The sequence below is a fragment of the Nycticebus coucang genome, chromosome 10 (genome assembly GCF_027406575.1).
Source record: "Nycticebus coucang isolate mNycCou1 chromosome 10, mNycCou1.pri, whole genome shotgun sequence".
NCBI classification, from domain to species: domain Eukaryota; kingdom Metazoa; phylum Chordata; class Mammalia; order Primates; family Lorisidae; genus Nycticebus; species Nycticebus coucang.
In genome coordinates this window covers 51,749,385-51,763,206 of record NC_069789.1, presented here as the reverse complement: position 1 = coordinate 51,763,206, position 13,822 = coordinate 51,749,385, and the positions used below count along the sequence as shown (strand labels likewise).

The following is a 13,822-nucleotide window of genomic DNA, read 5'->3' as shown; positions in this document are numbered from 1 at the left end:
GTAAAAAGTTCAGTGTTGCCACGGGGTGGGGGGTTGGGATGGACAGGCAGAGCCCAGTGGTTCTGTAGGGCGGTGCAACTGCTCTGTGTGATGCTATCATGGTGGGTATGTGTCACTAGACAGGAGGTCTCTCCAAACCCGTAGAATGTACACCACCAAGAGTGACATTCAACTTGGGGTGAGAATAATGTGTCTATGTAGGTTTATCAGTTGCAATAAATGTACCAGTCTGGTGGGGGATGGTGGTAGTGGGAGAGGCTATGCAGGTGTGGGGACAGGTATATGGGAACTCCTTTTGTCCTGTGCTCAATTCTGCTGTGAATCTAAAACTGCTCTGAAAGATATAGTCTACTCATTAAACAAGCAAGCAATCTTAAGATTGTTGTCAGAGTGTTCATCAGTGGGTGTGAGAGAAGAAAGGACAGGCCTCTGTCAGTTTTGCTAATTCTCTCTGTGCAGTTAAAATGCACCACTGTCGCTGCTCCTGCTTCACAGCTGTTTTCAGCGTGTCTTGATTGTGGGGTGTGGTGGTGTTGGTTGGTGCTGGGGGTCTTCCCATTTAGACATTGAGTGATTCGGGCCGAGGAATTCTGTCTGGTATTTTCCCTTGCTGCTGTGTGTAGGAAAAGAGGCAGCTAAGAACACCAGGCCCACTCCTATTCTTTTGTGAAGAAAAACAGTGTTTCACCAGGAAGTGAGAGCTACTGTATAAGAGACTCAGAACCGGTGTGTCCCCCAGTTCTCTGTTTTGCCTGGTTGCAGACTGCAAGCCTCAGAATAAACAACCACATTTGTTAATTTATTCAGTCCGGGGAATTCTTAAATCTAAGTGCTCAGAGCTCTCAGGGACGAGCAGGGTGCTGATCACTCTGTTGGTGTTAGTTAGCCAGTGTTAGAGCTGTTAAGGGTTCTTGGAGTTTATGAACATTTGGCTATAGGAAGGCGTAATTAGTCACACAGATTTTCGCTACTCGACATGTGGTCCCCAGGCCAGAAGCACTGCATCATCTGGGAGTTTATTAGAAATCCAGAATCCCAAGCTCCACCCAGACTCACTGCATCAGAATCTGCATTTTATGCAGAAGTGATTTGTGTGCACATTGAACTTGGCTCTCACAGGCTGGGTGTAGATTCCTTTTCCCTGGAGTACAGCCTCTCCCTCCTCCATGGATGGGCCCTCCTGGTTCTTTTTGACCGGGATGTCCCCTGGTTGATAGCTGATCCCCTTACAGTACACAAGAGGTTTCTAATTGGCTACAAGCCATCGGGTCAAATAGGAAATGGGAGAAGGAAAAGAACATGAAGAAGTTGGTTCCTGACCTGAGATTTTAATATTTGCCTTTTCTTACCCGTATCACTCCCCGTCATCTTCTGTTCTGTGGCTCAGCTCTTCTGTCTGGTTATTTCCTGTTAGGTAACTACAGTATTTTAAATTGAGAAGGATCGATATGAGTGAGACATTTTTATTCCCTTTAAATAAATATTTCTGAAAGATTTAGTGGTGAAAGACTATGTGTAATTTTTGTTGATGAGATTTTACCGGCACGGAGTTTTTAGGAGTCCTGAGCCTTCTGTGGAACAGAAAGTCTTTTTTTTTTGTCATCTTGTATCCTTTTTTCCTCTCTGAAAATATTAAAGTTCAAGAAATTTTGAGGCAGAGGTAAGCCAGGGGTCATGAATTCTAATGGTATTCTTAGTGTTCAAAAATATTGTATTTAAAAAGCTAGAATGTTGGCAGTTTTTTGATTGGGGTATTTTAAAAATTCAGTATTAGTTTTTAGTATCTTTTACCTGTATCCCTATTATAAAAGTGGTATTTTACTAGCATGACAGTAGCACATGACCTCTGAACCTTTCACTTTTATTCAGTTGGGTGACTCTTTACTAGTTGGGAAGTTTCGAGACAGGGAAGGAAGCTCTGGATCGGGGATGAAGAGGCAGGTTAGAGGTTTGAATGCTCTGCTGCCTGGCTGTGTGACTGCAGGTGTCCTGGGCCTGATACACTTGTGTCTAAACAAGGAATTCAACTAGAGCTGTGATTTTCAGCACGGGATGGGGGCTCTTTGAGCAGGTTATGTGTGTTTCAGGATCTTGGGGTGGGGGGAGCATGTGTTATTTGAGAATGAACAGTGTTGTATTTATTTGAGAAAATGGGAAAACACTTTTTATTTAAACAAGTGGCATAAAGTAAAGCCTATAGTTTTGGTTGGTGGGTACCAAAGGGTGGGAAGCACATGGGATTAACAGTTGGTACGGTTACCTAGTACTGTGTGTTGGGCTCTGCTCTAAACTTTTGATTAAATACGCTCTTATTTATACCTAAAAATAAATAATCCCTGCGAGTACTACTGTCATGTGAAGAAACAGAACGGAAAGGTTAAGGATCATGCTCAAGGTCATCCATCATAGCCAGTCCACGGGTAATGTGGGGCCCAAACCAAGCCTTAGCTGCTAGGCTTGCTACCTCTGCATTCATAGTCTGATATAAATCAAGATCAATTTCATGTATATTTTACCTTGTGAACAAGAACAAATTTTAGTATATGTGTAACTGGTATGAAATTGCCCCACAATCCTCAGGCACAAAAAAAAAAAATCCGTATTTTCCTCTAAATTCAGGTAAGTGGGGCTCCATCCAAGTTCCACTTGCAGAGATTGGTGAGGATTGCAGGATTTCTTTCCTGCCCACACATGAGCAATTCTGAGGCCTCACATCCTTGCCCCGTCAAGGTGGTGCTCACTGGCCAGGCCTGCTGTGCCTGTTTTGGGATGGCCAGTCACCATGTGTATTCTCTCCACGCTCAGTTTGGCCACTGTGATCTCCCCGGGCTCCTGAGACCATGGCGTTTAGCCCTTGGTGCCCAGGTGTCCACATGATTACTCCTGTCAGAGGTTTCCACCTGCTCCTGCCAAGGAGGATCACAGGCATGGAACCTGGGACCAATGTACACAGAGAGCTACGTGGACACAGAGTGTACCTTTCATTCTTTTATTATATGTTTATATGAAATTAGTGAATTTCTCTATCAAATTATCCTACTTCCTATAAGTGACAAGATTTAACATCCTTGACCTTAAGCAATTTTATTAGTGTCCAATTTATATTTCTTGTTAGTGAAAGTAACTTGGTATCTAAACTGGGATAGACTCAGTTTATTACTTGTACTGTCTATGTGACCTTGGCTAAATGAATCGAATTCCTTAAGCCTCTGTTTTATCTTTTGCATAATGTAGATAATAATAGTTTCTATGTTGGAAGGTGCCTGGGGATCAGCATTAAGAAAGACACTGAGTTGTAGAAAGTACAAGTACATTTGGGGAATGGCAAAGAGACCAGCAAGCTAGTGGGGAGAGTCCAGGGTGGGCAGGGACAAGACTTGGAGTGGACACATGGTATTTCAGGGTTTGGACTCACATTGGCCTTCTTTTTGGTTGTTTTATTGACTGGGGTTTGTGTTCTGACTCAGACATATATTCAAATCTCTCTGATGGTCTCCTGTTTTGATATATTTAGGACCCGACCGACTTTGAATGGAGCTTCTGGATGGAATGGGGGAAGCAGTGGCTGGTGTGGCTTCTTCTTGGCCACATGGCAGTGTCTCAGGTGGCCGTCCTGCTTGCAAGGAAGGTATGATTATGTGTATTCTTTCCTTTTAAGCATCTTATTTGCTTTTTGTGAAGAGTCCTGAACTAGGAGTCAGAAGACATGGAGATTATCTTTTGGAGGCTGGAAAATGTGCAAAAAGTTGTCATGATCAATAACACATTTAAGATGGTTTCATATATTCTTATCTTGCACTTACTTTCTCCAAATTATTTTTTGAAGCCCCAGAATAGGAAGAGTAAAGCTAACTTCAGTGGGAGTCTTTAAGATCATTCCTAGGCAAATGATCTTGTAAAAAGTTGCCTGTTGTTGAGAATCGAGGTGATTTTGCTTTCAAGTTCAGAAGGAGGTAATGATTTAATTAATAATAAGTGGGAATAATTTTAATGTTAAGTAATTTATGCTGTGGCAACTGTTTCAGAAAAGAATTCCATAGCATTTTGCTCTTGCCTTGGCTTGGATTAGAGAACAAGGCGTTCTTCAAAGTGGATATCTGAAAAGTGTTTTCATGTGAGGCAGAATTGAGACCCTCCAAGGGATGCAAGATACTGCCAGGGGGGTCTTTCTGTCCTCCAGGGACCAGGCAGTTGCCCAGTGGCCTCTGTTGTATGTGTCTTTGCTGTAGAATTTTAATGTGAAAAAAAAAATGAGTCTGTGCTTAGAAATCTGCCGAGTGAAAACAAGACACAACCAAAAACTGACTTGGACACAGCTGAACCCAGAAAAAACGTTTGACTCTCAGAAGTTCCTGGAAGTGATGATACTGAACAATGGGAGAAGCAGAAGTCTCTGGAATGGAGGCACCGGAAAGGGAGGCTCAGGAAACAGGTGCCATGTGGCTGGAGCTGTGCGCCAAACTCAGGCCACTTTTTGGCTCTTTCCTGAAAATTGGTATTTTTCTGGGCTTACTTCTCATCCTGGAAAATAGGGAATTCCAATAGCACAATTTTCCTTTACCTGTGATATGAATTACTTACTATTGGTACTCAAGTGGTGGCTTCCATCTTCTAAAGTGGCAGAAACTGACATATCAGATGTTGTCAGGTCTGAGTGTATTCAAAGTTTCGTGTAACTTACTGAGCCAGACCTAATAGTATATGATACGTTTTTTGTGTTCCTAAGCTAGTAATGAAAATATATCTCAGCTCTCATTAATGGATTTCTTTTTTCCCTACAATTTTTGTTTAGTTTTTTTTCACAACAATTTAAAATTTCTAAAAATTTAACACTTTTACTCACAACACAAAAAGTTTGTCCACCCATAGATAAAGGACATATTAACCTAAGTCCCAGTTTTCCCAGATGTAAAGTGAATAACTTTGCACCTGCCTTTTTTCCCTCCATAAGGAGAAAAGGAAAGAGTTTTGAGGATGGGCCTATAGTAAGACATCAAATTTTACTGCTGTTGTTGTGACTAAGAGTCAGTTGTGTAGGAGAACAATGGCACACATCATATTACTCATGTTTGGTCCTTGGTTCCATCACCGATTAGCTTTCTAACCTTAGGAAAGCTTTTTATCCTTGTATCTTAATTTATAATTGTCTTGGTCTATTTTTGGTTGCTTATAACTATCTGAAACTGGATAATTTATTAACAAAAGAAGTTTATTTGTTACAATTATGGATGTTGGTAAGTGCAAGGTAGAGGGGCTACATCTGATGGCAGGTCTCTGCAAAGTCCCAAGTGTCACAGGCTGTTACATGATGATGGGGCTAAGTGTGCGGGTTCAGGTCTCTCTTCCTCTTATAAAGCCACCAGTCCTCCTCACATGAAAACCTGTTAATCCATTCATCCAGGAATGAATTTACCTGTTTGTGAAGGCACAGCCCTCCTGACCCAATCACCTCTGAGAGGTTCCAGCTCTCAGTATTGCCCCCTTGAGGATTGAATTTCAATAAGAGCTTTGGAGGGGACAAATATTCAAACCATAGCAGTTGCCCTGTGTAAAATAGGGTTAATAAGATAGTATTATTCTTTTTTCTCCCTTAAAATGAGGAGCTTCATTGTTGGTAATGTCATCATTTTTTAAAAATAAAGATGGAATGTGGACAGATCAGGACACAGAGAAAGCACAAAATAAATCGCAGAGATAAATGTAAATATGTTAGTAATCATAGTCACTATGAATGGATTCTCAAAGATAAAGATAGTCAGACTAGATTGAAAAAAAAAAATAAAGCAAGGCCGGGCACAGTGGCTTAAGCCGGTAATCCTAGCACTCTGGGAGGCTGAGGCAGGTAGATTGCCTGAGCTTGGGAGATTGAGACTAGCCTGAGCCAAGAGTGAGACTCTGTCTCTACTAAAAATAGAAAAACGAGCTGGGCGTTGTGCTGGGCACCTGTAGTTCCAGCACTTGGGGCAAGAGGCAAGATGATTGTTTGAGTCCAAGGGTTTGAGGTTGCTGTGAGCTATGACACCACTATGGCCCTCTGTGCACTCTATCTAGAGCAACAAAGTAAGACCGTCACAAAAAAAAAAAAAGAAAGGAAAAAACAAAACCCCACAATCTAGACATGTACGTCTTAGCTAGATATATGTAAAACAGTAGGACACAAAATTTGAAAGAAAAAGATATTCCAGGCAAATATAAACTTCCTCTCTCCACAACAGAATAGTGGTGCAGTTTTATTAATAGCTGCCTTGAAGCGTTACCAATGACAAAGGGTTATTGCTTAATAATAAAGATCATTTTGCATTAGGAAGATGTTACAATTTTAAATTTGTTTGCTTCAAAATATATAATCCAAAAGGTGATCAGAATCATAAAAATAAATAGATAAATCTATGATCGTAGGGAGAGATTTTAACAGAACTATCAATAATTGATGTATCAGCCAGGCTGATAGTAGCTGGTTTATTGTAGTGGTGGTGGCTTATGCTTATAATCCCAGCACTTTAGCAGGTGAGGCAGAAGGATTTCTTGAGATTAGAAGTTGGAGACCAGCCTGGCGAACATAGCAAGACCCTACCTCTACAGAAAAAAAATAAAATTAGCTGGGTGTGATGGCATATGCCTAGTCCTAGCTATTGGGGAAGCCTAGGCAGGGGGATCCATCCCTTGAGCCCAGGAGTTAAAGGCTGGAGGGAGCTAGTATTGTACCACTGTCTTCCAGCCTGGGTGACAGAGTGAGACTCTGTCTCAAAAAATATATATACTCTATGTGTGTGTGTGTTTCATAGAGGAAAAAAGGAATAAGGAAGCATACAAGTAACAAGTTTGATAGAAAGAATTTTTATGTATAAAAGTTGCATGGAACAATTGCAGAGCCCACATTCTTAAGAACATATAGAATATTTATACAAGCTGACCAATACCAAAGCGTAAAGTAATTTTCAATAATTTCAAAGGATGTGTTTTATGTAGGTTAATTTCTTGAATCCCAGTGAAATTAAGTTGGAAAGTAATAACAAGATAACCTGAAAACTCTGATTTATCTAGACATTAAAAAAGAAAACATGCTTTAAATAAGCCATAGGTCAAAGAAGAAAACTTACTAGAGCCTAGAAAATATTTATCAAGGAATGGAAAAAATACTAAATATCAAAACTTCAAGGTAAAGTTAGAGTGGTATTTAACTGGAAACTATAATCCTACATATTCATATTTAAAAAGAAGAAAGGCTGAAGTTAATGAGATAAGCAATCAACGTAAGCCAGAAAAGAACAAAAAGAGGTTAACGAAATCATTAATGGCAAGATTGATCAAGAAAAAAGAGAATGCACAAATAACCAATGTGAGAACGGTAACTGCAGACATTACAGGGATGAAATAATATAATGAGAGGACATCGTATGCAACTTTGTGGTTATGATTTTAAAAACTTTGGCAAAACACAAACTTCTAGATACTATGACTAGCAAGCCCGACTCATAAAGAAATAGAAAGACTGAACAATACTGTAACTTGGAATATAAACCAGTAGTTAAAAATCTATTAAGAAACCCCACCAGTTTAGAAAACCAATACGGTCAAACGTCTGAGGTATAAATAATTTGAATCTTTCTCAGAACTTTTTAGAAAAGAGAAAAGGAGGGATATTCTCAAAATCATTTTAATGAAGTTGTAGTAGATTGCTACCAAAGTCGGAAGATATGCCCTGTCAGATGTTACGACTTATTATAAAGGCATAATATTAGGATGTTATTATATTGGCGCTAGGATAAATAGTCCAATAGAGTGGAATGTGTGTATAATCTAGAAATAGTTACATATCGACAGAAATTTATGACAGCTGGCCTTTCAGGTGTTGGTGGAAAAGCACTATTCAGTTAATAGTGCTGACACATTGTTTAGCCATATTTTAAAAATGAGTACTCCCCACATAATAATTTTCAAAGAGAATTAAGGACTTAAAATGAAAACAAAGTATTTTAGCAAAGATTACATAGGAGAACATCTCTTGATGATAACGTAAAGCTTTCTAATATAAGACACAAAAAGTAAAAATTATAAAGGAAAATATTGATAACTTCAACGATGTCGAAATTAATATAATTAAACTAAAATTTGTGTTCCTCCAATGACATGATAAAGAAAATGAAAAGGTGAGTCACTGATTGAAAAGTTATTTGCAGGGCAGCGCCTGTGGCTCAGTCGGTAAGGCGCCGGCCCCATGTACCGAGGGTGGCGGGTTCAAACCCGGCCCCGGCCAAACTGCAACCAAAAAAATAGCTGGGCATTATGGCGGGCACCTGTAGTCCCAGCTACTCAGGAGGCTGAGGCAAGAGAATCGCTTAAGCCCGGGAGTTGGAGGTTGCTGTGAGCTGTGTGAGGCCATGGCACTCTACCGAGGGCCATAAAGTGAAACTCTGTCTCTACAAAAAAAGAAAAGTTATTTGCAAACTGACAAAGGATTGGTATATAGAATATATAATGAAATTTTATAAGAAAAGTCATTATTCAATAGAAAAATGGTATAACAGATGTGGAATTTTTGGAAGAAGAAACACAAATGACCAATAAATTTATGAAAAAATGTTCAATTTCATTGATTAAGCCACTACATCTTGAAACCTCATTAAGGTATCACTTCATACTCTCTAGTTTGGCAAAAAGAAAACAAAAAGTCTCCTGATAATATTAAGTAACCTCCTGAACTCATACAGAGAGGGTGTGAAAATACATTGATATAACTACTTAGAAACACATTATCTAGAAAAGTCAGAGGGTCATCTACCCCGCTGCTACCAGTGCTAATCCTGACACTCCCTGGAGAATATCTTCTGCCAAAAAGAGCGTGTGTGTGAGTCCTATGGTCACTGCAGTGGTGTTTGTGCTAATGAACAGTCAGAAGTAAACCAGCCATTGATTATGGGGAAGTGGGAGAAGGGCAGTGACTTTATCTCACGGAATGGAATGGAATGGATTGTAATTATCAACATGGATGAATGTTTGGGTTGAGAATATGTCAGACGTGGTTCTATGTGTAGAAAGCTCAGAAGTGTGCTCACTGAATGATACATTCACATTTGCAAAACTGCAATGAAAAATGAGCTAACCATTAAAATAAAATTCTGGATAATGTTATATCTGGTTGGGAAGGGAAATGGATGGAAATGGTAGGGGGAGATGTCCAGGGTGTTTAAAGCACTGATGGGTTATCTTAAGCTGGTGGTGTGTATGCAGTGGTGTTTATACTGTATAAACTATGAATATTTCCTCCCCTTCTACAGAACTTTAATTCTACAGATAGCCTATCTATCTGTTTATATATCATACATATGTCTATACTTTATGCATAAAGAGTAATGTTTTCTTGCCCCCTCCCAATCAAAAAGGAACCTAAAATTCATACACATTATTGCACTAACTTTTTATTTATTTATTTTTTTTGAGACGGAGTCTTACTCTGTTGGCCTGGGTAGAGTGCTGTGGCATCATAGCTCACAGCAACCTCAAACTCCTGGGCTTGAGTGATCCCCTTGCTTCAGCCTCCCAAGTAGCTAGGACAATAGGCACCTGCCACAACACCTAGCTAGTTTTTCTATTTTTTTGGTCGAGACAGGGTCTCACTCTTGCTCAGGCTAGTCTCTAACTACTGAGCTCAAGCAATGCACCCACCTTGATCTCCCAGAGTATTAGGATTATAGGTGTGAACTACCATGCCCCACCTGTTGCACTAACTTTAATTTCCATTTTCACCTTAGGCCCAGCCTACAAAATCTGCCCCTGCCTCTTATTTGGAGGCGATAGACACGTAGCCCCTGTTGAGAATGACTGACTGAGATTCATCATCTGTTCCTGACTGGATACTCCTCCCTTTTTCCAAGCCTCTTCCATGTTCAGCTCCTATTTAACACTTGACGCCATCAGAAATTGACCAGTGTTAGGATACAGGTGCCCCTCCATTTAATTCATATGCACCTTTGCGTCCCAGCTGCTTCTACCTTAGGGGACAGTGTTTGGGTGAGAGCACTTGGGGGCTGTCTGCTCTGCCACTGTTACTTTGTGTAACCTCAAGCAAGTTACTTAATGTCTTTGAGCCAGTTCCTCAGTTCTGCAGTTGGAAGATACTGCTGGCTTCTTGGGGTTGTGGAGAGGGTCTTAATGAGCAAATGTTTTTTCAGAGTCGTGCTTGCATATGAGGAGAGCCAAGTTAGCAGTGGCTGTGCTGTCATCTGCCAGCCTTTGCTCCTGGGAGCAGTCCCTTCTAAGGTGTTCAAGAAAGGAGGCCACGCTTTGAGATTCCAAAATGCTGGAGAGTAGAGGCTGTCCTGTCATCCAGACTAACATTCCCCTGCTAATTGTTTTTTCAGGCTTGCCCTGAGGGAAAGGATTGAGGAACACAACCCTTTCCCTGGGGAAGTCATAGTCATAGTCTCACTTGAGTGAGAAGTTAGAGAGAGAACCAGATGCTGCTCCCTCCTCTGGTTCAGGGCTGAGCACACTGTGGTGGGAGCCAGGCAGAGGCGTGGGTCACACCTGCCCTTCTGGTGTCAGGGAAGGCCTCTGAGAAAGGTGGCTTCTGAGTTGTGGCTTGAAGGGAATGGAGTTCACTCACTTTAGCTTTCTCCCTGGCGCTGTCAGGCAGGGGTGGACGGGGGAGTTGTCTTTTTTTCTGCAGAGCGTGTCTTTTCCACGCTCAGTAGGAGGTGTCCTTTGTGTTTTTCTTGGAGGGAGGCGGAGTGAGCACTGAGTCATCCCTCCCTCTGTGCGTGTCTCTCTCATCCCCTGTGCGACCACAGGTTTGATTTGTGAGACAGCTGGTGGGCAGGGCTCTGGATGTGGCTGGGGCACAGTGCTGTCATTGTCTGAGTCTGCTTGGCCCTTATGTAAGTGTGAGCCACGACTTGGCCTCATTAGCTCCCTGCTTTCACCACCTGGACTAAGTGTTCCAGATGGCCTGAATTTGGGGGGTTGTTTTTGGTACGTATTCAGGGTGGAAGATTTGGGCTTCAGTTGTCTTTTATTTCCCTGTTCTCTGAGGCTTCGTAGACTCTGGGCGGTGCTCAGAAGGGACAGGCGTTAGCAGTTGTTGCAGTTGCCCGCCTGGGCCCTGAAGGACGCTGCCCAGCTCCACCCAATCCCACCTCTGCCTTTGCTCACTCCACCGCCTCCCGCGGAGAAGCAGGTTATTTTCAAAAGTGTAACCTACCGTTATTGCTCAGTTTTTTTTTTTTTGTCATAATAAGTAATAAAACTTTCCACTGAGCTCCGTGGCCGAGGTTGAACACCCTTTCTCTGGGTAAGGCTCTCTTTTTCCGTTTTGGTGAGACTGGATCAGGAGCCAGGGTCTGGGAGGGGAGGCTGAGTCACAGCTCTGAGCTTTGGCTGTGGGCTTGTTATAACTGGTTGTACTATGGGTGGTCAGACAGTCGCCTCCGTTCATGAATGCCACCGTGGCCTTTCCATCACCTGAGACATCGTGTTCTCTGCCCTCAGAACTTAAATTACCCCTGCATGAACTTCTGAGAAGGCTGGCTGAGTATGGGAGCCCTGAAGGTGGGTGTTGTTGCTAACCACAGAGCGGTTTTCACTGGCTGGGAGAACCCACATCATTGGCACTGGGGCCGACAGCTGAGCTCATCAGCCACAAGATATGCAGAGGGCTGCAGTGCTGGGTCCCATAGTGCTGGCTGAGAGGAGCGAAGTAACCTCTGGAAGGCCATGGTGAACAGGGCTCTCTTCCAACCCTGTTCTCAAATCCATGTTCCTAATAGAAAGCCCATGCACTAATGGTTTTATTGGCACCAGATTCTCTGCCTCCATCAAAGCCTGTGCTAGGAGGGAAGAAATCCTTCGTGTGGACCCATTGGCCTTTGCGCCCAGGAACAGCAGGGTAGAATGCAGTTGTTCAGACTCTGCTGTCCGTATTTTGTTTTTGTCCGTTTGGGGAGATTTTCTGAACATAGGTGTATGTGTGTGTGTTTCAGTAGCAGGTGTGATTGATTATGCACTATGTAATAAATTAGGTCATACTTAAGAATATTGATTGATTTTCTTTCTGCATTTCTTGAATACTGCTCCCACTGAGTGGTTTCTTGGCAGATGTACAAAAAGTATGAAGACACAGCAAAGCCTGGTCCTGTTGCCATTAGGAGTCCTGACCAAGACTTTACACTTTTGCTTCTCCCGACAGATGTGCACTGACCTGGGGAACCACTTAGTCACGTCTATTACTTGGTGTCCATGGCACAGAATGAGCTGAAGTGGGAATCCTGGGGGTAAGGGGCAGTGTCTGCCAGTTTTCCCTCTGGCTGGGTTCTGCCTTCCTGTGAGGGAGGATTGAAGACTGTAGATTTCAAGAGGGCAAGTGCATCGTCTTAGAGGTGCTGATTCTGATCTTGGAGCTGTGTCAGCATGGTTGGTTAGACCCCAGAAGAGTCCCTGGGGGGACTAAGCAGCAGGCTGACTACCAGACATCCACTTTCACACAGATGTCCTGTGTCCTGCAGTGATTTCCCCCAACACAGGCAGAGGTGTAAGACACCCTGGGAGTAGGAGACAGGTAGTAGGTGGTGAGATGCGAAACAGCTCCCTTCTGTTCTATCGATATCGGCAACGTAGGCTTCGTGTATAAGGAGTTAGGAGGGACAGATAGAGACTTTAGAAGATAGTAGTTTTTTACATTAGAGGACAAAAAAGCTGCAATTTTGGTATTTTCTTGTTACTTCTTAGCCATAACTACCAAGGTAAATCTCAAGTTTTGGGAAAGCATGTCTACCTCCCTACCCATATACCTCTCCATGTATTTGGGTTATTAAGCGTGAAATGTCTGATTTCCTTGAGTATTAAGTTTGATAGTGGATGTCTCTGACCACTTCAATTTGACACTTCTTATTTTTATTGTGAAGGCACATCCTCATTCTTTCACGTGGATGTTTTGGCTTGTGATTACCTTTCAAATTTTTCTTAGAGCAACTTTTGTGAAACCACAGATAAGTTAACAATTTGTGTTATTTTTGAATATGAATTCTGTCGTGGAACCAATGCAGACAGCTCAAAATATCAATGTTTTGGGAGGACATGACTAATGAATGCACAGGTACATCGATGGTTTGAGGAGTTCCATGCTGGTGATTTCAGTCTTGAAAACGAGTCCATGGGGGTGACCTGAGACAAGGCAGATACTGATGAGCTGAAGGCCGTAGTGAAGAGAATCCATCTCAACTTATTAGCAGCAAGGTTTGATGTTCCTGTTCCAACAATAATGGACCACTCGAAACAGACTGGCAGGTAAAGAAGCAGGGTAGAAGGGTTCCACATGAGTAAAATGAGCATCAGAAGAGAAACTGTCTCCAAGCTGGCCTTCCTTTGCTGTTACTACATAAAGGTGAACCATTTCTACACTGTATTGTTATGTGTGGTGAAAACTGTCTTCTTTTTGGCAACTGCAAGCGTTCAGCACAATGGTTGGATACAGATGGAGTGCCGAAACACAGTTCCAAACTGAATCTTCAGCACGAAAAGCTAATGTTGTCTGTCTGGTGGTCCAGCACTGGTATTGTCCACTACAGCTCCATGAAACCTGGTCAGTCAGTTACAGCAGGTGTCTACTACAGCCAATGAAATGATGTGATGAGGATGCTTGTAATTAAGCAGCTGAGATTGGTCAACAGAGACCAGCCCATTCTCTTGCAAGACAACACTCAACCACGTGCCGCACAAACAGTGCTGCTCAAACTACAGAAGCTGGACTAGGAAACTCTGTCATCCACCCGACTCACCACACCTTGCACCAACTATCTACCGTGTCTTCCAGGCTTTACACACTCTT

The 13,822-nt window shown here is 42.3% G+C and overlaps 1 protein-coding gene across 1 annotated transcript in view; it reads left to right on the top strand.

Annotated features, from left to right (window-relative positions):
* The window catches only part of HHAT (hedgehog acyltransferase), a 387,319-nt gene that overhangs the window by 31,126 nt on the left and 342,371 nt on the right, over window positions 1-13,822 (top strand). Inside the window, exon 3 of the mRNA XM_053607789.1 lies at window positions 3,515-3,628. Within this exon, the coding sequence (XP_053463764.1) occupies window positions 3,515-3,628 (114 nt within the window). The remainder of the gene's footprint in view (window positions 1-3,514; window positions 3,629-13,822) is intronic.